This window comes from Parus major, chromosome 26 (assembly GCF_001522545.3).
Source record: "Parus major isolate Abel chromosome 26, Parus_major1.1, whole genome shotgun sequence".
Lineage (NCBI taxonomy): Eukaryota > Metazoa > Chordata > Aves > Passeriformes > Paridae > Parus > Parus major.
The window spans coordinates 4,735,597-4,762,055 of record NC_031795.1 but is presented as its reverse complement, the minus strand read 5'-3'; the positions used below and the strand labels follow the sequence as shown (position 1 = coordinate 4,762,055).

The 26,459-nt window shown below is 51.4% G+C and overlaps 1 protein-coding gene across 25 annotated transcripts in view; it reads left to right on the top strand.

Annotated features, from left to right (window-relative positions):
- The first annotated feature begins 434 nt into the window (after window positions 1-434).
- Window positions 435-26,459, top strand: part of NFASC (neurofascin) — a 71,278-nt gene continuing 45,253 nt past the window's right edge. For 10 of the 25 annotated variants that reach the window (XM_015650839.1, XM_015650851.1, XM_015650850.1 and 7 more), the window contains exons 1-8: window positions 435-509; window positions 17,598-17,786; window positions 18,341-18,358; window positions 19,189-19,294; window positions 19,455-19,651; window positions 20,556-20,678; window positions 21,347-21,517; window positions 25,096-25,146. In XM_015650839.1, coding sequence (XP_015506325.1) covers window positions 17,693-17,786; window positions 18,341-18,358; window positions 19,189-19,294; window positions 19,455-19,651; window positions 20,556-20,678; window positions 21,347-21,517; window positions 25,096-25,146 — 760 coding nt within the window. In that variant the 5' untranslated portion in view covers window positions 435-509; window positions 17,598-17,692. Of the gene's footprint in view, window positions 510-816; window positions 987-17,597; window positions 17,787-18,340; window positions 18,359-19,188; window positions 19,295-19,454; window positions 19,652-20,555; window positions 20,679-21,346; window positions 21,518-25,095; window positions 25,147-26,459 lie in introns of those variants that run through there. The other 15 variants (XM_033519904.1, XM_015650855.1, XM_015650854.1 and 12 more) reach the window with 5 other exon arrangements.

Here is a 26,459-nt window from a genome sequence, read left to right as displayed (position 1 = left end):
TGCCATCATTGCCATCATTGCCATCATTGCCAGCAGTGCCAGCAGGGCCAGCAGTGCCATCATTGCCATCATTGGCAGCAGTGACACCAGTGCCAGCAGTGCCACCAGTGCCACAGTGATGTCGCAGCCCGAGCCGCTCTGTGCCCTTCGCGCTCCTCTCCAGCAGCACCGGGGGCCGCTCCCCGCCCTTGGGGGGCCCCGGAGCCCCCCGGGCCGCTCGGGGCGACCCCAGCGCGTCCTTCCCTGGCCCAGCCCCTCGCTGCTCATTAAAGGCGCCGCTAATGAGCTCCTCCCCCTGCTCAGCCCCCTCCCCTCCAGCCCGTGCCTTCCTCCCTCCCTCCCCTGCCTCCTCCTCCTCCTGCTGCTGCCTCTGCCGGGGCGCGCTCTCTCTCCGCCCGCTCGGGAGCGCGCAGTGCGGCGCGGCCGCGCCCGGGAGCGCGCAGTGCGGCGCACCGAGCCCGCCCCGAGCCCGCACCGAGCCCCGGCTGCGGCCAGCTCAGCTCCAGCGGGTAAGGACAGCCCGGGATCGGGACGCACCGGGATGCGGGAAGCTCTCGGCGCCGCGCACGGGGGGAAGCGGGGGGGTCCGCGCATCCTCAGCGCGGATTTGGGGTCCTAAACCTACTCGGCGACCCCCAAAATCTCCCGGGTTTTGCTGTCAGGACTCCGGGAGGGGGGAGCTGGGGCATGTGATGGGATTTTGGCTCTTACGTCACGGCTTCGTGTCCCTGCGTGTGACAAAATCCCGCGGTGGCGGTGCGGGGGCACGGGGAGCGCAGCCCGGGTGGGGACCTTGGGGTGACAGCGCAACTTTGGGGCGCCGAAAGCTGTCGGGGAGCGGCGATCGCTCTGCGGGGAACGCGCCTCGCTCCTGCCCTGTCGCCTTCCCTCCGGAAGAACATCCTGGGCCGGAAAAAAAATCCATCGGGAAAACGCACCTGGCTTGGGATGCGGCGCCGGGAAGCGCCGGGCCCCGGCGGCGAGCGGTGAGTGGCGGGTGCGGGATCCGCATCCTCCCGCAACCGCTCCCCGGGATCGATCTCCCTCCGGGAACAGGGGGGAAAGTGCTGAATCATTGGGATCCCGGCTCCACGGATGCTCCCGCTGCTCCCATGGCCGCGAAAAGCTCGGGAATGAGGCTGGGGAGGGAGAGGAGGCCGTGGGAGCGCTGGGGCCTGGGAGAGAGGGATTGTTGGGATGGAGCCGGGATGGAGCCGGGATGGAGCGGGGTCCTCCCTTTTCCATGGCCTCAGGTGCTCCTTGGAGGACAGGGAGCCGGGAAGACTCGCATTCCATCCCGGGGAGGCCTCTGGGAATGGCACCGAGAGGAGTTTTGGGTGGGAAAACGGTGGTTTTGGCCAGAAAATCCCACCCCTGCCAAAAGTGGGAATGGCCGGCGCATCTTGCTTGGATGGGTTTTGATTTTCCCTTTTGGAATGCTGCCTGTGGGTTCCTTCCTCAAGGTCAGGTCCTTGGGATGGCTCTGGAGCATTCCCCAAAGTCACCCCGGGGTGTTCCCGGCTGGGTCCTGGCAGAGGGGCAGAGCCGAGGGCCCGGGGGATTCGGGAATTGCGGGAAAAGCTGGAATTCTGACGTGCCCAGCAGAGGCCCGGCTGCTTTAAGATGGATCCTGTGGCGCTGTGGTGTTTCCGGGGTGCTCCTGGCAGCTGCCGAGGACAAAAGCAGGAATCCTGTGACTTTTCCAGGGATGCTGACTCCTTTCTTTCTGCCCGTGCTCCTGGAAAACCTCCCCCTCTTTGGCAGCCACCGAGGGGCTGCTTTGTTCCAAGAAAACTTTGCTTTCTCTCCTGAAAGAAACCCCAAATTTAGCGTTTTCTGCCTGATTTCTATTTTTAATTTTGCCATTTCTCAGTTCTGGGCTGGGCCTTCTCTGCTTTTCCCAGTTTTTATTTTATTTTTATTTTTATTTTTTTTCCCGGTGTGGTTGTAATGCGAATCCAACATAAATAATGCATGGAAAAGCGCTCAGCTGACAGGGAGAAGTTGTTCGGTTGGAAAAGCGACTTTGTTTACAGGAGTTGGGACCTGGGCCTGGCTTTGTGTTAATTCTGGGTTTAACAAAGCTCTATCCTCATCCTCATCCTCATCCTCATCCTCATCCTCATCCCGAGGGATTTGACTCAAACCCAATCCAATCATCCCCTCTCCCATCTGATGATTAAACAGGGAATATCCCAAGTTTTCCCAATTAATTGATAAGGATTTGTTTTCCCCTCATTCTCTCCGGGGTTTTTCTGGGGGATAAAATCCCCAAAAATCAGCTGGAAAAACTCCACCATGAAAGGTCCCAAAAATGGGTGAAAATATTCAATAATAATGGGAAAAATGAGGAGTTTTTTCCCCTGTTTTTCCTCCTGGCCGGTGGTTGGGATACTCCGAGTAGGATACTCATGGGATACTCCTGGGTGTAGAGGGGTTGTACCCTCAGAACTCAGGGATGAGCAGGGAAGGGGTTGGGATCAGCCACAAAGTGAGTCCGGATCTCCCTGGGAATGGGAATAAGTTGGGAATGCCGTCCCAGGAAGCTCCTGGCCATTCCCAAGATTCTGAGGAAAGGGATGGACACGGGCAGGAGGAAAAGGGGGAAAAAATGGATTTAAGGAAGTTTCACTTCTTAATCCCAGTGCTCCATCCCAGGTGGTGTGACCTTGGGAAAAGGAATTATCCATAGGGATCATGGCCCTGGATTGGATCCTCCCTCCGTCCCTGCCACCTGCTCTGCCCTGCTGAGAAAAGTGGGGAAGTTCTGGGGTTCTCCAAGGAAATATTCCCTGGATAAAGTCCAGTTTTATCCAGGAATACAGAAATTGTCAGGAATGTGGTGGTTATGGGACGCTCCAAGGAAATATTCCCTGGATAAAGACCGGTTTTAGCCAGAAATACAGAAATTAGCAGGAATGGAGAAGTTCTGGGATTCTGCATGGAAATATTCCCTGGATAAGGAGGAGTTTAATCCAGGAATGGGGAAATTAGAAGGAATGGGGCAGTTCTGGAGTGTTCCAAGGAAATATTCCCTGGATAAAGACCAGTGGAGCTCACCTGGGTGGGTGGAGCTTGGAAAGGGAACTCAAAGCTTTGGAATTTGTTGGTTCTGTCTGGAGCTTTGGAATTTTTTGGCTCCATCCCGCCCTTGCTCAGGGAAGGAGGAGCTTCCAAGGGAAAAGTCTGGGATTTGTTTGAGAAATCTGGGAAAATGGAGCAGCCACATTCCCAGGACATTCCCGAGGCTCTGATTTTATCTGGGAGCGCTCGGCAGGAATTTCTGGATTTGTTTTCCATGTGGGAGTGGATTTTCTGTGAAGCCGTAATTTACTCGTCTGGGCAGCACCAACCTCCCAGATCCCATCAGAAATTCATTTACAGGGAGAAAAACCTGGAACTTCAGGCATGATTCCTTCATTTCTTTGTTTTCTGGGAGCTGTGGAATTCCCTGTTTTCCACACATTTGAGGTGGAATAAATGCAGCTGAATTGAGAGGATTCAAACCCCTTGAGAAAAATCACATTTTCAGAAAAAAACCGCAGATTTTATTTGAATTTAAACAGCAAAACCTGCGAGGAGGCTCCTAAAAAACCAAAGAAAAAACCTCTGGCACTTCCATTTATTCCTCGGGTTTCGTTTGCCCTTCCCAAAGCATTCCTAAAACCTGCCAGGATCCATCCAGGGCTTGGATTCCCTTACAATTTTGTCAGATCTTGTCAGGGAGGTCTGGATTCCTTCCTGCCCCGGAGGGAATTCCTTTCCAACCTCATTTCCCTCATTTTCTGTGTCGCTGGATGACTTCTGCTCCAGCTTTTCCTTTTTTCCCCCTCTTCCTCAAGCCCCTTCATTCTTTTCCAGGCTATCCAGGATAATTATTGTGTAATTCCAGGGATTCCAGCTCGGAATGAACTTGCTGGAAGTTTAAATGTTCCGTAATCCCCTGCCCCCTCCCTTTTCCTTTTTCCTTTAATCCCGAGCTGAAAGAAACCGGGCTGGGTTATTACGGATTAAAAAAGAGGAGGATTTATACCTCGGCTTATCGGGATCACCATTCCCACTTAATGAGATCGGAGGAGCAGGATTATCCACGGAAAAAACAGGGATGAGTTCAGGTGGCCAGAAATTCCCTACAATGCCTCCTTAGGTTCCTTCGGATCTCATCCCGGTATTTTGAGATCCAGCCCTGTTTTCCTCAGGGATGCAGCTGGGAGGGAGCAGCCAAAGGGCACAGGAGAGAGGGAAAAAAAGGAAAAATTGGGAATTTTTTCCTGAAATTCCTCTGCCTGCGAGCCTAAACCGGGGGGTCAGAGCATTCCCAGTTTGCCGGAGGAGCATCCAAAGGGAAGAGGGAGTTTTTGCACAATCCAGAGCCGATAAATCCCCGTCCTGGATTCCGGGATGCTCCTTTCCCACCTCTGGAAGCAAACCTGGATCCTCACAGGGAGTGGGAAAGCAGGAGCACAACCCCCGGGGTTGGTGCAAGGTAAAGCCGGAGGTTCATTGGAATTCCTGGCAGGTTTTCCGCCACTTTCAGCCTCCTTGGCAGCGGAATTTTGCTCCTTTTCCCAGGGACAGTCGGAATCTGATCCCGCGGCTCTGTCAGCCTGAATCCCAAATTCCTCCTGAAATCTCCTGGCACGGATAGGCCGGGCTGGCAGCTCCAGTGGGAGCTGGGAGGGCAGGAAGGAGCTCCTTGGATCTGTGGAAAAATGCACCAAAATTCCCTTTTCCCCTCGGAACTGTTCCCTTTTCCTGATTATCCCAAAAATCCCCGAGTTCCCGGAGCTGCAGAACCACGGAATAATTTGGCTTGGAAAATTAAAGCTCATCCCATTCCACGGGCAGGGACAACTTCCCCTATCCCAGGCTGCTCCAAGATGGCCTTGGACACTTCCAGGCATGGAGCAGCCACAAATTCTTTGGAAAAACCTGGGAATGCCGAGTCTGGAAATGTCCGTGGGTGGGAAAAGGATCCTCTTGGATCCGGCCGCTCTCCAGGGTGCTGAAGCCCCTCCTGGGGATTTGGGAACTCCACGTTATTCCCTGAGTTCCCATCTCCCTGTTCCCACTCGAATCCAGGATAAAAAGGAAAAACAGGGACACATTGGAACAGCGGAATGCAGGGAATGTGGGAATTCCCCCTTTTCTGTCTCCAGCGTGGTTTTTAAGCTGGAGTTTGGATGCTGGGTGGTCTCCACAATTCAGGACAGATTTTAAACCTCACCTGGGTAAATCCTGGCTCAGCTGGGCTGAGTTTTATTGGATATTCCCGGCAGTTTTATTGGATATTCCCAGGATTTTTTTGTGGATATCCAGAGCACTTTTTTTGGATATTCACAATGGTTTTGTTGGATATTCCCAACAGGTTTTGATGGGAATTCAGAGCAGGTTTTATTGGATATTCCAAACAGGTTTATTTTTTGGTATTCCTGGCAGGTTTTATTTGATATTCCCAGCAGATTTTATTGGATATTCCCCCAACCTATGGACAGGGAAATAATTCCAGCCTTCCCTTTTCCCCCAGGTGAAGATCAGTCATTCCCACAGGCTCTTCCCAATCCCACAGGCTCTTCCCTTGGGTTTTGTTTGCCCTTCCCAAAATATTCCCTTGCATTTTAAACCCGGAAGGATCCATCCAGGGCTTGGATTCCCTTACAAACTTCATCAGATCTTGTCAGGGAGGTCTGGATTTCTTCCTGCCCCTGAGGGAATTCCTTTCCAGACTCATTTCCTGTGTTGTTGGATGACTTCTGCTCCAGCTTTTCCATCTTCCCCCCTCTTCCCAAAGCCCCTTTCCCTCGGCAATCCGGGATGGTGACACCGCCAGCCACTCCAGATTTCCAGACACAGTCGCATTTGTGGGGGCCGGGATTGTTCCCGATCCTGCTCCGTGCGGGATAAAGACTCCTCTGTGAGCCCGGCCGGGCGCCGATGGAGTGCGGAGCCCAGGAGCTGCTCCCGTCCCTGCTGGCACCTCGGTGCTGTCACATTCCTGAAATCTGGCTTCGACATTCCCGGCAGACCCGGCCACAAAGGCTCCTTGTTGGGATCTCCTTTGGGATGGGCTTGAGGCAATCCCAGCTGGGAGCGGGAGGAGGGGAGGGACAGGACGGGGCTTTGTGCCACCCGCACGTGCCAGGACACGCAGGGACCTCCTCTGGTGGCACTTCTGATGGGCTGAGGATGTTGGGAATGGTCAGCCTGGAGAAGGGAATGGGGTGCGGGGATATCAGGATTTGGTTTCTATGGGAATATCGGGATTTGATTTGTGTGGAGACCTCAGGATTCAATTTGTGTGAAAACCTCGGGATTCGTTTTGTGTGAAAACCTCGGGATTTGTTTTGTGTGAAAACCTCGGGATTCGATTTGTGTGAAAACCTTGGGATTTGATTTGTGTGAAAACCTCGGGATTTGATTTGTGTGAAAACCTCGGGATTTGATTTGTGTAGAAACCTTGGGATTCGATTTGTGTGAAAACCTCAGGATGTGAAGGGGTTACAAGGAAGGAAAACGGAATCTGCAGCGGGAATTGGGGTGATGAGACACGGGGATGGGTTCAGGCTGAAAAATGGGAGATTTGGGTGGGATATTGGGAAGGAATTTTTACCTGTGAAGGTGGGGAGACCCTGGGAAGGAATTCCCAGAGAATCCATGGCTGCCCCATCCCTGGAAATGGTGATATCAGGATTTGATTTATGTGGAGAATGCAGGATTTGATTTGTATGGAAACCTCGGGATTTGATTTGTATGGAAACCTCGGGATTTGATTTGTGTGGAGACTTCAGGATTTGATTCGGGTGGAGACTTTGGGATCTGAAGGAGTTACAAGGAAGGAAAAGGCAATCTGCAGCAGGATCTGGGATGACAAAAATGGGGACAGTTTCAGGCTAAAAAGGGGGAAAATTGGGTGGGACACTGGGAAGATTTCTTCCCTGTGAGGGTGGAGAGGCCCTGGGATGGAATTCCCAGAGAATCCATGGCTGGATCCCACCTTTGGAAGTGTCCCAGGCTGGGTTGGAGCCACCTGGAATAATGGACGGTGTCCCTGTGGTGGCACCAGGGATCTTTAATCTCCCTCCCAACCCAAACATTCCGTGATTCCACCTCAAATCCACTCAACAAATCCATAATCCCATTTCCTTCTTCCCCTATATCTGGAAAATTCCAATTCTAACATAAAATCTCTTAACCCCAAACTTCCTGTCAAAACTCAGCGCTCCCCTTCCACTCCCAGAAAAGCTGGAATTCAGCTGAATTCATCCATGTATTTTTTCACATCCAACACCAGAACCACACATTTCAGAGCGTGGATTTTCCCCGAATGTCCTTCAAAATCTGATTTTGCGCATCCCGGGCTGCCATTTCCTGCTGACGGCTCCGGGATCCAGCTGCCAGCGCTCCCCAGGGATTTATTCCCGGCCATCCCAGCAGCTGGGACCAGCCTGGGGATTTTTGGTTGACCTCGTCTGAATTGCGCTGGCTCCAGTGACAGCTGCGAGGCTGAGCTGGCCCCAGCCCAGGACAGCAGGCTGCTCCCAAATGTTTGATTCCAGGGATTCCGACTCCTTTGTCTCCCTTTTCCAGCCTTTGTGGGCAGGCCTGGGCTTGGGATGGGGGTGGGAATTATTCCTGGCTGAGCTGGGGGGAATTTGGGGTTTTCTAAATGTTCCTGGTAGGATTTTGACTCAAATCCTGGATTTGGGATGAAGGTAGGAACAGAAACTTCCTGGAAATTTCCACCCATGGATGGCTCTCAGAATTCCTCTTCCAAACCAAGATCAAGGAGGAAAACAGGGATATCCTGGAGCATCCAGGGATGAAACCCCCCAGGAAGCAAAACAAAACCCTCTTTCCCGAGGGAAAAGCAGTTCCTGCCCTATTGTCCGGTGAAAAGGGGGTTGGAATGGCTGGGATTGATCCCAAACAGCTGCTGGGATGTGGGAGGGCAGATGGCACAATTATATCCAGAATGGGATGGGCAGCGTGGGCTTTGGGATGCTTTTCCCGGGAAACCTGAGCTGAGAGAGGCTGTGGAAGGGATTTGGGAAGTTCTGGGATCCCTTTTCCACTAAAGGAGGGGCTTTGGGAGATTTTAGGATCATTTTCCCACTAAATCTGAGCCAGGAGAAGCCATAAAAGGGTTTTGTGAGATTTTAAGATCCTTTTCCCACTAAACTGGATCCAGGGGAAGCTGTGGAGGGACTTTGGGAAGCTTCGGGATCCCTTTCCCACTAAGGGAGGGGCTTTGGGAATTTTAGGATCTTATTCCCACCAACCTGAGCTGGGAGATGCTTTGGAGGGGCCGTTCCCAGGAGATCCCCCAGCTCCGACCCTGTGCAGGTGGATGTGCCAATTCGGGATGTGCCAATTCGGGATGTGCCAATTCGGGATGTGCTGATCCCAAATTGTTCCAGTTTGGGATGTGCTGATCCCAAATTGTTCCAGTTTGGGATGTTCCGATCCCAAATTGTTCCAGTTTGGGATGTTCCGATCCCAAACTGTTCCAATTCGGGATGTGCCCATCCCAAATTGTTCCAGTTTGGGATGTGCTGATCCCAAATTGTTCCAGTTTGGGATGTTCTGATCCCAAATTGTTCCAATTCGGGATGTGCCCATCCCAAATTGTGCCACCTCGGAGCGATCCGTGCCACCCTCCTGCTATTTCTGCTCCCGATCTGTGCCACAGCTGGAGTTGTCCTCGGGGTCAGGCTCCAGAGGCCATAAAAAACCCCAGGATTTGGGATTTGAGCCGTTCAGGGATAATTTTAGCCCTGTGGGAACAGCGGGAATGGTGCCCTGGGATGGAGCTGAGCCCTCTGATCCAGTGGTGTCGGATTTATCCAGCGGTTCCAGCCACATCCTTGGAATCTCACCCCAAATCCTCATCTCAGGGGAAAAGGATCCAGCCCTGGGAGCCAGGGGAGGGATGTGGGATGTGGTTTTAAGCTGGGAAAGATGAAATGGGAATGCTGGAAGAAGAGGAGCGAAAAGTTCAAGGTGCACCGAAGTGATAATTGGGATTTCCGAAGTGTTAATTGGGATTTCTGGAGGGTTTTTGGGATTCAGCCTCGAGTGCTAATCAGGATGAATCTTCCCTTTATCCCTCTTTATTCTTCCCTTTATTTCCCTTCATTCTTCCCGTTATTCCCCCCAGGAGAAATTCCTGGGAACATCTCCAGGGCCAGGAGGAATTTCTGGGGACATTTCCACTCTCCAGAGTCGGGGAAGGTCTTGGGAGTGTCTCCAGAATCAGGGAAAATCCTTGGGATATCTCCAGTCTGCAGGATCTGGAGGAATTCCTGCGGGTCAGGGGAAATTCCTGGGGGGAATATTGGCTCTCCAGGGAAGATCCAGGGGACACCACCAGGAGATGTCCCCGGGCCACCACAGCTGGGTTCCCAAACCCAGGAAATCGGGAAGCTGAGGCTTCTCCAGGCAGCATTTCCTGGCTCTGGGCATGGGAAAATCCCAAAATCCTTGTGAAGGACCAGTCCAGCACTGGGCAGAGTGACCTGGGGGGGCTGGGAGGTGCCACCGTGGCCTCCCTTGGGAATTCTGCTGTTCCTTCCTCTTCCTCCTCTCCCTCAGAAATCATGGAACGGCCGGAACCCCCAGGGCGGGAGCAGATCCTTCCCAACATCCCATTTTTCCTTTGATATTCCCATGGAACATCCCAGGAGCTGCTTCAGGGAACAAAATTAAAGAATTAAACAAAATTCAGATCCCGTCTCGCTTTCATGTTCCCTCTCCAAGAGGCTGGAGCGGCTTTTAATTCCAGCGGATCCAGGGAAAACCGGGAGAAGGAACAAATCCATCAGCAGGGATGGGGTTTGATGGTTTCAAATCCTGAGCTTTGCTCCTCTCGCTGTCCCACCCTTCTCCTTCCCGGCCCCATTCCAATTTCCAGCCGTTGGAAATCTCTCTGCCCTGCCCGGTGGGCATTGCCCAATCCCAGAAAATCCGGGATCAGCCAAGCTGGAATTATCCTGGCAGTTCCCGAGGGTTTAATGAGGCTCAGAGTGGAACCAAAAGGGGTTTGTGGTGGGGGAGGGAGGATTTGAGGGGTCCTGGAGATGGGATGGGATTCAGGGAAGCGCCAAAACCTTGGGAGTCACTCCTGGCAGCTCCAAGTTCTCAGAATCTCCACAAAAGAGGGAATTTTGGTGGTGGAGATAAGAACATCCCCCTTGGCACGGCGTTAATTCCATATTGGGATGGGAGAGCTGGAAAACAGGGAATTGTGTTCGCTCCCAAATATCAGGGTTTGGATACGCGGGAGCCGGGAAAAAGGTGAATCCTCGGAGGGCACCTTGGGAAGCAGAAAAACGGGAATTCTTGCTCCAAAAAGTGTCCCCAGGGCTCAGAGCCTCACCAGGGCACCTCCTCCTCCCAGCCTTCCCTACTCCCAACCGTTTAGTCAGGAAAATGGGAATTGCATATTAATGAGATGCTAATGAAGCTGTGGATGGGATCGGGCGATTCCTCGTTTAAAGCTGCAAAGCCGAGCTTTGTTTTAAATCGGGTTTATCGCTGCTGGGCCCGCCTGATTAGTCCTAATCTCCCGCTGCCCTTCGCCGGGAAATTCCCGCTTTTATTCTCTGGGAAGTCTCTCCCGAAGTTCCTGCACCACCCTCCAGGGAAATCCCGGCCACCTTTATTCCAGTCAACACCTTCCAACAATTATCCCAACAAAGATTCCTCTCCTCGCTCCCTCCTTCCCCCATCTGGTCCCTGATTTCCTCTGGAGCCGGGATACAGAGCCGGGCCTCGTCTGGATTTTTAATTTTTTAATTTTAATTTTTTAATTTTGATTTAAATTTAAATTTTATTTTTTTAATTTTTAACTTTTTTTAATTTTTTAATTTTAATTTTTTAATTTTGATTTAAATTTAAATTTTATTTTTTTAATTTTTAACTTTTAATTTTTAATTTTTAACTTTTAATTTTTAATTTTTAACTTTTAATTTTAAATTTTTAATTTTTAATTTTTAATTTTTAATTTTTAATTTTTAAATTTTAATTTTTATTTTTTTAAATTTTATTTTCAGTTAAATTCCCTCTTTTCCCTGCCTGGGGTTGGCTCTTTCCCGGAAAATCCCAGGATGAGCGATGAGAGCGCGGGAGGTCGGGAAATGAATTCCTCCCGAATTCCTCTGGAATTTTCTTCCTTTAAAACCGAGCCGCCGCTCTCGCAGAGGCGAAAAACCCAACAATTCCAAGCTGGAATATGTGTGGGAGAGTCAGAAATTCCTGGCTGGGAATTCTCAGTGGCGGGGATGTCTCTGCTCTGCTTTTCCACAGGATGGGGAACAAAAGGAAGCTGCATCTGGGAACAAAACGGCGTCACCCCCTCGGTGCTGGGGACACGGGGACAGGCCCAGGCTGGCACAGAGCGGGCACTGTCCGGAGCCACCGCTCCATTGTTCCCACGGGAAAAGACAGGGAAAGGGAGAAGGAAAGGAAGGACGGAGAAAGTCGGAATTATGGATCGGGGCTGTGGAGCCTCGGCGCTTCTCAGGGATGGAGGGGATGGGACAACCCGGCTGTCTGTGGGGAGGACAGGGAGAGGGAAATGAGGATTGTTTGGGGTGCCAGGAGCTCAGGGATGTGGGAAATCTTAGGGGGAAATGGGGATTGTTTGGGATGTGAGGAGCTCAGGGATGTGGGAAATCTTAGGGGGAAATGGGGATTTTTTGGGATGTGAGGAGCTCAGGGATGTGGGAAATCTTAGGGGGGAATGGGGATTTTTTGGGATGCCAGGAGCTCAGGGTGTCCTTCCCAGGATGTGGAAAATCTTGGAGTTTGGGAGAGAGGGAGAAGCTCAGCCTGAGCTTTGGAGGGGGAGAAAAAATGGGAGAGGGAAAGGGAGGTGTTTCCCTGCCCTTGGAAAAAAGTGTGAGGAGGAGGCAGATTTTCTGTAAATCCCTGGATTTGAGACACTTTTTATTTGGGGTCCAGAGAGGGACAACCTCGACCTGAGTTTTGGAGGGGAAAACTGAGCCTGATGTGGGAGAGGGAAATGGAAGTGGCTCCCTGGCCTTGGGATAACCTGTGAGGAGGTGGAGATTTCCTGTAAATCCTTGGATTTGAGACACTTTGAGCTTGGGATCAGGAGAGGGAAAACTGCCGGACACGGGAGAGGGAAAGGGAGGAGGCTCCCTGCCCTTGGAGTAGGAGGTGGTGGAATAAATCAAATCCTTGGAGATTGTGGGATCTGCCTTGGCGTGGGATGGGGTCATTCCAGAGCAGTGGGAAGAGCATGGGAGAAGGTTTGGAGCTCCCTGCAGCCTCCAGGAATTTGGAATGGGATTTTTGGGCTGGGGGTAATTCCAGAGCAGCCAGGGATGGGATTTTTGGGAAGGAGGAGGTTTGGAAATCCCTGCAGGCTCCAGGAATTTGGAATGGGATTTTTGGGCTGGGGGTAATTCCAGAGCAGCCAGGGATGGGATGGAGCAGTGGGAAGGAGGAGGTTTGGAAATCCCTGCAGCCTCCAGGAATTTGGAGCTGGAGCTGATGGTGCAGAATTCCCTCGGGAGCAGGGAATTAGCACCGTCCTCCTCCTGGGAATGCGACAATTCCATTAAAATTCCATGTTTAAAGCCAGGCTTTGCTGCTCCCCTTTCCCAAACCCCGACCCCAGAGACTCTGGAAAAGCTGAACCAGTGGGGTGGGAAAAGGGATGGGAGCAGGGTTGGGATCACCAAGGATTCCTCCAGGAAGATTTTCCTCCTAATTAAACTCAACAACAAAAAAGGGAATATTTCCCCTTTTCAATAATAAATCAGGAAGGTTTTCCTGGTGGGAATGCCAAGGAGGGGACTTTTCCATCCTGCTCCGGGCAGGAGCAGCTTCCAGAGGGTCAGCTCCGAGCTCTCCCTCATTCCTCATGAATAATATTCCAGATTTCTCCCTTTTCCCGCACGGATTGGCGTTGCCATGGCCACCAGCAAGGGATGGGATCCCGAGGGATGCAGGAGAGCGGCAGGAAAAGGATTGGGAAAATGGGGAAATCCCAAAAAGGGGTCTGGCATCCTACAGGGATGCTCCAGATCGTCCCGCTCCGAGTTTTTTGTGGGATTCCCTGACATCCTAACGGGGTTTTGTGCCTGCACCTTGTGGGATTCATCCCTCCCACTGGAAATTCCCGTTTTTCCATGCTCTGAGCATTTGTTCTGTCTTGAGCTTGGAAAGAAGGGAGAGAAATCCTTCCCAAAGCCACGTGAGGGAGATTCCCAATTTTCCACATCACCTCAGCCAAGGTGGGACACGCTCCTCATTCCCACATTATCCTGGGAAAGCCAGGGAAAAACTTGGAATGTTTTTTTGGGACAGGTTGTGCCCAGATCCAGCGGCTGAGCTGTGCCAGAATTGGGATCCTTCCTCCTCTCCTGAATTTTTCATGGAAATCCTTCTCTGTTTTTTACCAAATTTGGATTCCAGCTCCAATTCCAATGTGCGGAATTCAAGGAATTTGCTGACCCAGCCCTCATTCCCAATCCCTGCTCTTTGTTTCCCTCAGCTCTGGGGTTTTAATGGATTTTCATGCTTTTTTCCATTGAATATTCCCTGCAGAAAACTCTGGTGGATCGGAGATGAGGTGGGAAGAGTTAAATGTTGAAATTTTCCTTTTTATTTGTTTTTTCCTGGACTTTAAACTCCTCAATTTTCCTGTGGATTTTCCCTCCCACTTCCAGCGGTGTCAGCAAGGGGAGATTTGTGTTTCCAAGGGTTTGCAGGACACGGATTCCACCTTTTCCAGGGATTTTTGGAAAGTTTTGGCAGATAAAAATCCTCATTCCATTCACCCCTGGCTCAATCCATCCCCCCATCCTTTGACCTTTTTCCAAGGAAACCCTAAATTCCAACCTGGCCTTTTAATTCCCCGAAATCCCTTTTATTTTCATGGAATTTTTAACCACAGCACCGCCAGGCTCCCTCCTGAGCTGGGCTCGTGCCAGCTTCATTATCCCAGAGCCAAAAGCTTCTCCCAATTAATTTATTCCCATTCTGGAGGCAGATGGAGAGGTGGTGACACCGGGATTTGACGACTGAGTGACAAAGGGTGACAATTCCACAGAGAGAGGGAAAAGTTGTGAGAAACGCCAGGGAATGGTGAGAAAAAGCAGGGAATGGTGGGAAATGGCAAGGAAGGCTGTTGCCCTCCTCGTTCCCAGCTCCAGGGAATGAATAAATTTGGGATTTCGTCGCATTCTTGCGGAAAATGTCCTCAAGGGCTGTCACAATTCCCGGGAAAAGAAGTGGGAATGGGATCGCCAAACCCTGCCAGGAATGATGGGACACTCCTGGAGCATCAGCTTTGGGTCACCAGCTGGGATTTCTTGGGAATGAAAATCCAGGGAAGTGTCCAAGGCCAGGTCAGCTCCCAATGGGATCAGTCAGTTCTTACTGGGATAAATCAGTTCTCACTGGGATAAATCAATTCTTGCTGGGATAAATCAGTTCTTACTGGGATAAATCAATTCTTGCTGGGATAAATCAGTTCCCAGTGGGATAAATCAGTTCTTACTGGGATAAATCAGTTCCCAGTGGGATAAACCAGTTCCCATTGGGATAAATCAGTTCCCATTGGGATAAACCAGTTCTTACTGGGATAAATCAATTCCCACTGGGATAAATCAATTCCCACTGGGATAAATCAGTTCTCACTGGGATAAATCAGTTCTCACTGGGATAAATCAGTTCTCACTGGGATAAATCAGTTCTTACTGGGATAAATCAGTTCCCAGTGGGATAAATCAGTTCTTACTGGGATAAATCAGTTCTCACTGGGATAAATCAGTTCTTACCGGGATAAATCAATTCCCACTGGGATAAATCAGTTCCCAGTGGGATAAACCAGTTCCCACTGGGATCAGCCATGCCTGATGCCCCTGGCAGGAGGAAGAGCCGGGTCTGGGATCCAAGAGTGGGATCAGGATTCTGCTCTTCCCATGTCCGATGGTTCCTCTCACACAGGAGAGGAATTCCAAGTGTCCCGACTTCCCAGGGTGGATTTTCCCATGGGAACAGACATCCCTGGCACGGACAGCTGTGGGTCGTGTCCAGCAGGGAAGGCAATTCCAGCCAAACCCTCTCCCAGCTCTGTGGGACTGGAGGAATGTTTCCTCTCTCTGAGTGTTGCATCCATCCTTTTATTCCCAAAATCATGGAATGTCCTGGTTTTCCCTGGAATTATCCCTGGGAAGGGACTCCTGGGGACCCCAAAAATCCCACAGTTTGTCCAAATGTCCCCATCCTTGGAGAGGCTCCAAGCCCAGTTCCAGAATCCCCTCTGGGGCTGTGCCCGGCAGCAGGAGCGGAGGTGGGAGCCGGGAAGATTTTCCAGAGGCTCTGGATCCATCCCAGGGTTATTTTTCCACCTGATTAACCCTTGGCTGATCCCAGGGCCAGATGTCACCAGGGAGGGGTGGCCTGGGGACGCTCCGGGTGCCGCTGGTGTCCCCCTGTGCCACCAGCTCCGTGGGTTTTCTGGGAGCAGCGTGGGATGGATGGCCCTGGAAAGGAGGTGACATCGGCACAGCGTCACCTCCACCTGTCCTGAGATGGATTTACTGGGATGGGATTTGCTGCTCCATCGGGAATGGGACAAGGAATGTCCCCGAGTCACCAGCCCACAGATTCTTTGGGATTTTTTTCTCAGGATTCCTGGAAAAATGTTGCCGGAGCAGTCCCAGTGTCCCCCAGTGTCTGGTGGAGGGACACAGGGAGGGTCCTGGCTGGCACCAAACTTTTCCCTTTCCCACCTGGATTTTCCCGTTTCAATCCCTATTTTTCCCCTCACTTCCTTTCCTTCTTCCTCCCAAACCAATCTGATCCAAATCAATCCGTGTCCTGGCTGGTGCCGGAGCGGGATCTCGCCGGGAATTTCTGCAGGAAGAGAAGCTGTTTCCACGGATTGTCGATTTCAGATCAGGAGGGAGAAAAGAGGGAATTCCATGGAATTCTGAGGAGCAGAGCAGGGCTCTGGTGATGAACCAACCCCAACCACCCTTTCCCCTCTCCGTCCCTCCCTTTGGGACGCAGGGATGAGGCTGAAGGATTTTTCCTGCTTTTTGGGCTGGTGTCAGGTCCTTTCTATGCAGGAAAAAAGCTGAAAAAATGCTGATTTTTGGGAAAAGCTTCTCCCCTGGCCATTCCTTCATCTCCAGCACCCCCAGCTTGGAATGTCCCTGTGATCCTTGTGGCAGCTCCAGCCTCTGTGCCGGCAGAATTCCCGGGAGCAGCCGGGACAATGCTGGGCTGTGTTCTCCAGGACCCACCTACACGCGCAGGAATTGTTCCCAGGGATTGTTCCCAGGGATTGTTCCCGCTGCCCACATCTGCTCCGGACAAAGAGGCCCTGGAGGAGCCTGGAGGAGCCTGGAGGAGCCTGGAGGAGCCTGGCATTTCCCAGGGGGATGAATTCCCTGTGTGGTTTTCCTTGCTCCCGGCCAGCGCTGCTCCGTGCAATCCTATGGATCACCCAGCCGGGGCATTCCCGCAGGATTCTGCCCATGGGTTCAGGCCAGAGATTCTGTGTCATTTTTACAGCTCAAAAATTGCCTGGAATTTCATTTCTTCCTGAATTCCCGGATTTTTCAGCCCTGTTGCAATGGGACCTACGAGGATTTGTAGGGAGAAGCTGCCCTTGGATCCCTGGAAGTGCCCAATGCTGGGCTGGAGCAACCTGGGGTAGGGGAAGGTGTCCCTGCCCTTGGGATGAGCTTTAAATTCCCTTCCCAACCCAAACCATTCCAGAATTCCGTGATTTTCTATCAGAGCTTAGGCTCAGCCCTTTTCTATTCCTATATTTACAAATATTCCCCAGGAATCTGTGCCGGGAAATTCTGCCTTTCCCTCTCAGCCATTACCCACCCCCAAATCCAAGGAAAATAAGAAATTCCTCACTTTTCAGGCCCAAACTATTCGGACCTTTTTTAGCCCAAACTGCCTCCATCCCTTAAAATATCCCTGTTTTTTATGGATTTAAAGCTTTTTGTTGTCCTTTTGGGATCTGCATTTGTTACTGGAGGGATAAAATGTGGAAAACGGGATCCTGGGAGCTTGGATGGGATCTGGCAGCAGTGAGGGGAACATCAGGCTCCTGCTTGGGAATGGGATTGTTTGGAAAGCAGTTGGGAAAGATCCCAATCCTGGAATTCTGCTGGATCAATTCCAGGATTTTTGGGACAGCACGGGGGGCTCCAGACCCCTGAGCTCATCCCGACGCCCTGAGGGATTGGATATTCCTCAATAGCTTTTATGCATAAAATACAATAATTATTGTTTTTTAAACAGCAAATCCACCTTTTTATTCCATCCCACGGGCTCCATTTGGATCCCACTGCTCCCAGGAATTTTCTCTTGGTCCCTGGGCGCTCCCTCCAGGGCTGGAGCCCAAACAACTCCATAAATCCTTCCAGCAGGACAACCCTGGGCTTAGGAGAGCTGTTCCCACGTCTTCCCCAAATCCTGGACACCATTCCTGGCTCCGTTCCCACCATTGGGGGCAGAAACGTCGCGTTCCCGAAGTTTCCAAAGGGAAAGTGCCAGGTTTGGCTCAGTGATGTGACTTTGGGGTTGTTTTATTCCAGCTGAGGACACCTCCGCAGGTGCCACCCCAGGGGACACCCCAAAGTCACCCCAAGGGACATCCCAAGGTCCTGAGGCCACCTGGAGAAGCTCCAAGATGATCCCGAGGAGAGCCCAGGTCACCTGCGCCGCAATTGCCTTCGCCCTCTGCCTCCAGCACCTCATCAGTGCCATCGAGGTCCCCCTGGACTGTGAGTTTGGGATTTATCCTCTCCACTTCCTTCCCAAAAATTCCTCGCTGGGATGGGGAGGAGGTGGGATGAAGGTGGGAACATCCTGGGTGGAGTTTCTCCTCCACAGCTGAGTTTTCCCCTCCACATTTGGATTTTCTTCTCCACATTTGGATTTTCTCATCCATGTTTGGGGTTTCTTCTCCAAATTTGGATTTTCTCCTCCACATTTGAATTTTCTCCTCCATTTTTGGGGTTTCTTCTCCAAATTTGGATTATCTCCTCCACATTCAGATTTTCTTCTCCATGTTTGGGGTTTCTTCTCCAAATTTTGATTTTCTTCTCCACATTCAGATTTTCTCCTCCATGTTTGGGGTTTCTTTTCCAAATTTGGATTTTCTCCTCCACATTCGGGTTTTCTCCTCCACATTTGGAAGGAAAAGGGTTTTTTGTGTAGGGTTTCCAAGGCCTGCAAAAACTCCCTGGATTTGTTTTCTGGCTGTGCCGGGAATGGGGTTGTTCCTGAATTAACCTCCTGTCTTTTTCCCTCTATGCTTTCCCTTTGGGAATAACAGCAAATATCCAGAGTGAATGTAAGTGTTCCTCCCCTGGGGGTGGCCGTGTCCTTGTCCCCAAAACTGCACGAGGGCTGGTGGTGGCTGTGGTGGCACAAGGGGGACTTTGAGTCACTTTTTCCACACATCCCAGGCCATGGAGAGGCTGGAGCAGCTTGGGAAGAGCTCCCAGCTCTCTGTGCTTTCCCAGGAGCAGGATCCAGGCTGTGTTTGCCAAGGAAAAGTTGTTCCTGCTGGGTTTGGGTTTGGAGAAAGGCAGGAATTCCCTCCTGGCACCTGTGCCGGGCTCAGCCCCCCATCCTGATGAGTTGAGAGCATCCCTGGATCTCAGGGGATGAGGAAACAGCCTTGGATCTTCACCCCAGGAGATGGGATCTGCAGTTTGGAGATCAGGGCTGGGTCCTGTTCCGGCCATGGGGTTCCCTTTCCATCCCTGCCCTCCTAAATTCCAGGTCTGAGCTCCTTTGGGGCCATCCTGGGGGGGTTGGAGCCTCTTCCTCACACCAGGAATGTCTCAGGATCCCTGGCCCAGCCCCTTCGGAGCTGCAGATCCAGGATGAATTCCCATTGGATTCACCCTGCGGGAGCAGGAGGCTGGGACTGGAACATTCCCAAATGAGAGCAAGATATGGAGAGGGAATTGAGGTTTCTTGGTACCTGAAGGGAGTCCGGACACTGTGGTGCTCCGAGAGGTGATGGATTCAGGGAATTCACAGGAATTTCCTCAGGATTCGACCTCCAGATCACCCACCCAGCGGGGGGAAGGAGCTGAGATCCCAGCAGGAATTGCTGCGGGAGGGCGCAGAGGGATCTCCACCGGTTCCTCACGGATTTCCCTCTCCCTGCAGTGCCGCAGCCCCCCACCATCACCAAGCAATCCATCAAGGATTACATCGTGGATCCCAGGGATAACATCTTCATCGAATGCGAAGCCAAAGGCAATCCCGTTCCCATGTGAGTGCATTCCCAGCCCTCATCCCGCTGTCCCTCAGCGCTCCGGAGCCGCTCCAGCTGCTCCGCCCTCCCTCACCAGCCCATCCCGCTCTTGGCCCGGCACAGGTAAGGACCTCACCGGGGAAACGGTTCCAAACCCAGCTTTTCCTTGCCATTCCAGCTTTTCCTGGACACGGAACGGGAAGTTCTTCAACGTGGCCAAGGATCCCAAGGTGTCCATGAGGAGGAGATCGGGAACTTTGGTCATCGACTTCCACAGCGGGGGCCGGCCCGACGACTACGAGGGCGAGTACCAGTGCTTCGCCAAGAACGACTACGGAACGGCCCTTTCCAGCAAAATCCACCTCCAGGTTTCCAGTGAGTGATTCCCGGGAAGCAGAGCAGGGCCTCGGGAGGTTTGGAGGGGAATATCCAGCGTTCAAACAGCTCCGGGTGTGTCCAGGAGACAGGGAAGGAGTGGGATTGTGCTGGAGCTGATGGGGAATCACTCGGGATGGAAGTTTGAGGGATGGATTTGGTGGGGTGGAATTGAGGATGTGAATTTAAGGATACGGATTTGAGGGTGTGGAATTGAGGGGATGGAACTGAGGATGTGATCTTAAGGGTGTGAATTTCAGGGATGGATTTGAGGGATGAATTTAGGGGGGTGGGTTTGAGGGGATGGGTTTGAGGGATGGATTTGGGGGTGTGGAATTGAGGGCGTGGAACTGAGGATATGAATTTAATGGTGTGGATTTCAGGGATGGATTTAAGGGGATGGATTTCAGGGGATGGATTTGAGGGGGTGGGTTTGAGGGGTGGATTTGGGGGCATGGAACTGAGGATATGAATTTAATGGTGTGGATTTCAGGGATTAATTTGGGGGTGTGGAATTGAGGGTGTGGAACTGAGGATATGAATTTAATGGNAATTTAATGGTGTGGATTTCAGGGATTAATTTGGGGGTGTGGAATTGAGGGTGTGGAACTGAGGATATGAATTTAATGGTGTGGATTTCAGGGATGAATTTCAGGGGATGGATTTCACGGGATGGATTTGAATATGGACTTGAGGACATGGATTTAAGGGGATGGAACTGAGGGGATGGAACTGAGGATATGAATTTAAGGGTGTGGATCCCAGGGATGGATTTCAAGGACTGAATTCCTGAGAGTTTTACACACCCCCCAGACAAATTTCGCGCTGAAACAAGGCCGGATCCAGCAGGAATCTCCCGGAATCCTTCCCTTCTTTCCTCACTTTCCTTTGCTTCCCGTGGCAGAGTCTCCGCTGTGGCCCAAGGAAAAGGTGGATGTGATCGAGGTGGATGAGGGGGCCCCGCTGAGCCTGCAGTGCAATCCCCCACCCGGCCTCCCCGAGCCCGTCATCTTCTGGATGAGCAGCTGTGAGTGGGGAGCGCCTTTCCCACCGGGAATTCCGGGAACGGCGGCTCCGTCACCTCTGGGGTTCAAAATAACCCTGGGTGGGGTTGTTGCTGATAGGTTGGGGTTGGTTCTGTTGGCTTGGGGTTGTTTCTGTTGGTTTAGGGTTGGTCCTGTTAGTTGTTCCTGCTAGTTTGGGGTCATTTCTATCAGTTTAGGGCACTTTCTGCCACTTTAGGGTTGGTCCTGCTAGTTTAGGGTAATTTCTTCTAGTTTAGGGCTCTTTCTGCTAGTTTAGGGTCATGGCTGCTAAGTTAGGGTCATTACTGGTCATTCAGGGTAATTACTGCTAGTTTTGGATACTTTCTGCTAGTTTAGGGTCATTTTTAATAGTTTAGGGTCTTTACTGGTAGTTTAGGGATTTCATAACCACCAATTTTGGGCACTTTCTGCTAGTTTAGAGTAATTTTTAATAGTTTAGGATCGTTACTGGTACTTCAGGGCTGTTTTCTACTTACTCAGGGCATTTTCTGCTAGTTTAGGGTTATAACCACCAATTTTGGGCACATTCTGCTATTTTAGGCTCGTTTCTGTTAGTTTAGGGCCCTCCCTCTTCCTTTGGGCTCACCACCCCTCACACCCCTCGATCCCCCCGCTATTCCTCGCCTCCATAAATCCCGAATTCCCGCAGCCATGGAGCCGATCCCGCAGGACAAGCGCGTGTCCCAGGGCCACAACGGGGACCTCTACTTCTCCAACGTGCTGGCGCAGGACGCGCTGACCGACTACAGCTGCAACGCCCGCTTCCACTTCACCCACACCATCCAGCAGAAGAACCCCTTCACCCTCAAGGTCAAAACCAGTAAGTGGCTCACTGGGAGACCGGTTTGGCCTCCATCCCATGGGATTTTCCCGTCAGGAATCCAGGAAAGGGAAGAGCGGCTCATGTGGTTTGGTTAGGGTGGGGTAAGGACGGGTTTGGGTGAGGAGTGGTGGTTTTTGGGGTGGGAGGGGTTGTGGATTCCTGGTTGTAGGGTTCCAGAGGTGGTTTGGTGTAGGGATTGCCGATTTGGGGTGAAACTGGGAGCGTTTCACGGATGGGGCGTTCCCGCCACCTCCAGGGAAATGCCAATTCCGTGTGCTTGGGATAAAGCTGGGAATGTTTTGACAGAGGTGTGGCATTTCCACTGTCTCCAGGGATGTGTAAAATATCCAGAGGTAACTTGAAGCAGGAATCACCAAATCCCAGTGTTGGGATAAAGCTGGGGGTGTTTCCGAGCAGTTGGGGCATTCCCACCATCTCCAGGGAAATGCAGGAATCAACAATTCCGTGTGTTTGGGATAAAACAGGGAATGTTTCGGCACGGATGGAGTGCTCCTGTCATCTCCAGGGAAATGCAGGGATCAACAATTCCGTGTGTTCGTGATGAATTACAGAGCTTTGACACATCTGGAGTATTCCTACTGTCTCCAGGGAAATGTAAAATATCCAGAGGGGATTTGGTGCAGGGATCACCAATTCCGCATGTTTGGGATAAACTGGAGAGCGTTTCCATATCAGGGAAATTCATCTCCAGGGAAGTGTAAAATATCCAGAGGTAACTTGGACCAGGAATCACAAATCCCACCTCTTTGGGACAAAACTGGGAGTGTTTCCACATTCCCACCACATTCAGGGAAATGTAAAACATCCAGGGATCGTTCCCTGCTTTGGGAAGCTGGAATTGGCCGTGGTTTGCTCCAGGGGATTGGATGTGGAAAAATGGGTGTGGAATGTGGCTGTGGAATGTGGCTGTGGATATTCCTGGGTCTCCTTTGCTCCGGGAGGTGTCTCCAGGAGGGTGGGAGCCTCTGGAATCCACTGGGAGCATCTGGAATCTGGTGGGAGCCTCTGGAATCTGGTGGGAGCCTCTGGAATCTGGTGGGAGCCTCTGGAATCTGGTGGGAGCCTCGGGATGGGCGTCCCCAGGTGTCCCCACCAAGCATCTATGAGGGGACACGAGGGGCTCTCTCCAGAGCCTTTCCCTTGACTCCGGCCTCTTCCAGGGCAGATTTTCCTCCAGGAATGAGAATTCCTGAAGGAAAAGGAATTCCTGGCGTTCTGGGGTGACTCTGGAAGAGGGAATGGGGTCGGTTTGAGGGACACGAGGACCTTGAGCTGTCACAAGGGCTTGAGATGACAAAACCCTCATTGAACATCCACCATCACCGGGCAGGAGCTTCCACTCCTTCCCAACATTCCCAGGAAAATCCGGCTGGGAGGGGCTGGCTGTTTTTTGGGAAGCCCCAGGCGCTCCTGAATGCTGGTGGGAGGAATTTAATTGGAATTCCCGGCAGCCTGAATGAGCCTGAACGTGATGAAAGGGATCTGGGAGTGACGAGTTTTCCGCCTCGGAGTAGCAGCTCCTCCTTGGTGCAAAGCTGGAGTAGGGAAGAAGTGATTTAGATAATTCCAAGGGATTCCTTCCCAGTGCTGGGAATGCAGCTCGTTCATTCTGGATATCATTTATAATTCTGGATATTATTTGTGGATTCTGAATATTTGTCTGTTGGCAGAGCTGGGCAGAGAAAATCCCAGTGTTTCTTTTTTGGGAAAAATCCCGGCAAACAAAGATCTGTGGGGTTTGGAGCCTCCAAGGGCTCCATCCTGACCTATTTATCCAACTCTGGAAGCAAACTGGATGGAATCCTGCTGGATTTTCATGGATTTGAGTTTCCCCCCTGCCGCTCCCCTCACTTCTCTCACACCCCTTCATTCCCAAACCTTGGAAAATAAAATCCTTCTCCTCCAGTTTTCCTTGGGAAACAGCTTCTGTAGGATCAGAGGCAAATTCCACCCCAGGAGCCTCCCAGATTCCTCAAAAAATTTGGAACTGAGGCTTTAATTTCCCATACAAAAAATTCTTTATCCTTAAATGTTGGAAGGGGACGAGGTTGGATTTGTCCCAAGCTCTTGGATCATCTCAGCCTTAATCCCCGAGTTTGGCTCCTTCAAAAAGTCTTCCCCAGCTCCTAAAAAATCATGGAATGGGATGCAGGGGGAAATGGGAAGGTTCCAGGGAATGCCTGAGGGAATTTGTGGTGTTTCTCCAGGTTTGGGGAACTCTTGGGCATTCTCTTTTAACCCCTTGAGGGACACAGGGATTTAAGGCTCCGAAAGTTCAGGAATGTGGCTGTGCCAGGATATTCCCAAACCGGGATTTGGGATGCTGGGGAGGGCAGGGCAGGGCGAGGAATCCCCATTTCCCAGAGAACGAGGGATTCACTTCATTATTCATGGGAATTAAGGGTCAATAAACACCTCAGTGAGGAGCTGGACACAATCTCCACAAATTAAATTGGAATTAAGAAGGATTTTACAGCAGGCTGTGCTCAAAAATTATTATTATTATTATTATTATTATTATTATTATTATTATTATTATTATTATTACTATTACTATTACTATTACTATTACTATTATTATTATTATTACTATTATTACTATTACTATTATTACTGTTGTTATTACTACTACTATTATTATTACTATTATTATTAATTTTTCATCTCCTCCTTGCCTTCTTACATCATTATCCAGCTGTGTCCATCCCATGGGAAAAAACAGCTGAAAAACGGAATTTTTGTAGGCAAAAAAACAGAAGGGAAAATAAAAAAACAAAAACATTTTCCCCTCCAAATTGCTCCAATTTTCGCGTTTTCTCAGAGATTCCAAAGAGGAAAACATTCCAAGGAAATATTTATTCTACAATTCCCACACTTTTAGCTCTTCCCACCCCTTGGAGAAGGAAACCAGCCCCTTTTCCCGCTGTTCCTGGCTGTGTTTGTCCTGGAAGGCGCCGTGCTCCGAGTGCTTTTGGATCCCTGCTCCCACCTGTCCCGTCCTTGCTGTTTTTTGGGAATTCCCGGTGTTCCCCACCCTGTCCCACCCTTGCTGGCTTTTGGAAATTCTCATATCCCCCACCCTGTCCTGTCCTTGCTGGTTTTTGGGAATTCCTTGTGTCCCATCCTGGCTGTTTTTTGGGATGTCCCCATGACCCCCACCCTGTCCTATCCTTGGTGTTTTTCTGGGGAATTCCCAGTGCTCCCCATCCGGGATATTGGTTTTTGGGAATTCCCCCTGTCCCAAATCCTGGCTGTTTTTTTGGGAATTCCCCCTGTCCCAAATCCTGGCTGTTTTTTTGGGAATTCCCCCTGCCCCAAATCCTGGCTGGTTTTTGGGAATTCTCGTGCCTCCCCACCCTGTCCCCTCCTTGTTTTTTGGAAATTCCCCATATCCCCCACCCTCTTCTGTCCATATTATTTTTTAGGAATTCCCTGCCCCTGTCCTTGCCGATTTTTGGGATGTCCTGGCTGTTTTTTTTGGGAATTTCCGTGTGCCCCTCCCACGCTGTCCCCGCCTCCCCCGGCTCTGCTCACGGTGTTTTGTTTAATTGCAGAGAAGTCCCATAACGAAACGTCTTTAGGAAATTCCCCTGCCATGTACCGCGGTGAGTCCACGCTGGCTTTGGCAATCCCGGCTTAACCCAGTCCCGCCTAACCCCACTGACCCCATCCCCTGCCCGCGTCCCCTCTGCTGCCGCCGTGTCCCCGTCGTGGCCGCAGCTTCGCCAAAATTTATCGGAGTAAATCTAAATCCATCCCACAAAACCCCACAAAGTTCCCCCTTTCCGGGTTTGAGAGAGTTAAGCCCGGCTTTAGGGGGTTTGTAGGATCTGCCCCGCCTGGCTGAGCCGAGTTTGGTCCCTCAGGATTTAAACATCAGATCCTCATCCCTCTTTTCTGTGTCTCCAGGAGAAGCATTTCCAGAGGGAACGTTCCTGGTATTTCCAGCTGGACTCAGGCAGGGATAACAAGAGGGGATAAAAAGAGGAATATTTGGGTTTTCCTGAGATCTGGGTGATTTCTGTGCAGAGAGGTTGGGCAAGTGCTGGGTGCTTCCAAGGCTCCTGCCCTGACAGGAAATTCCCTTCGGATTCAGCCCCTGCAGGGAGAATCCCATCCCCAAATCCTAAATCTGGGCAGGGAATTCCCTTTGGATTCTGTGCCTGCTGGGAAAAGCCCATCCCAAACTCCCAGATTTGCCTGGGCAGGGAATTCCATCCGGATTCTGCCACTTCAGGGAGAAGCCCTTCCCAAAATCCCAAAGGATGCTTCAGGCACAAAAACCCCAGGATGGCTGCACCGGGAATGGGCTGGAATTGCCAGGGATGTGTTGGGATAACAAGAGCAGCAGTGAGGGATTTTAGGGAGAGGGAGATGGGGCTGGTTTGGGAATCCTGGGAATGTCACCAGCTCTCCAAAGCCACCACGGATTCCAGCTGCTCCCAGATCCGGAGCTGTCCCAGACAGGATTCCTGCCCTTCCTGCTGCTTTTGGGGCCGGGGTTGTGTGGGGTCAGCTCCGGGAATGTCCCTTGCTGTCCCCACAGTGTCCTGGAGGGAAATCCCTGCTGGAGCTGGAGCATCCTCGGGGCCTGGCACAGCCCAGGGCACAATTCCCACCCCACGGGGACTTCTGGGGACAAGGAAGGCGCTGCCAGCTGGGAGCAGGGAGAGATGGAACGCGGGAGGAGCGGGATGTGCCAGGCCAGGGCACGGCCAAGGGGACTGGGATCGGGAACAGGAGGGTTTGGAGGAAGCTGAGGAGCTGGGAAAGGCTCTGCAGTGGAATCAGCCTGGGAGGAAATGCTGGAATGGTCTGGACAGTCTGGAAATACTTGGAAAAATGGGAAAACGGATTTTCAACAAAATCAGCTTCGGTGGGAGCCACATCAACCACCTGGAAGGGAGGGGATAAGAGA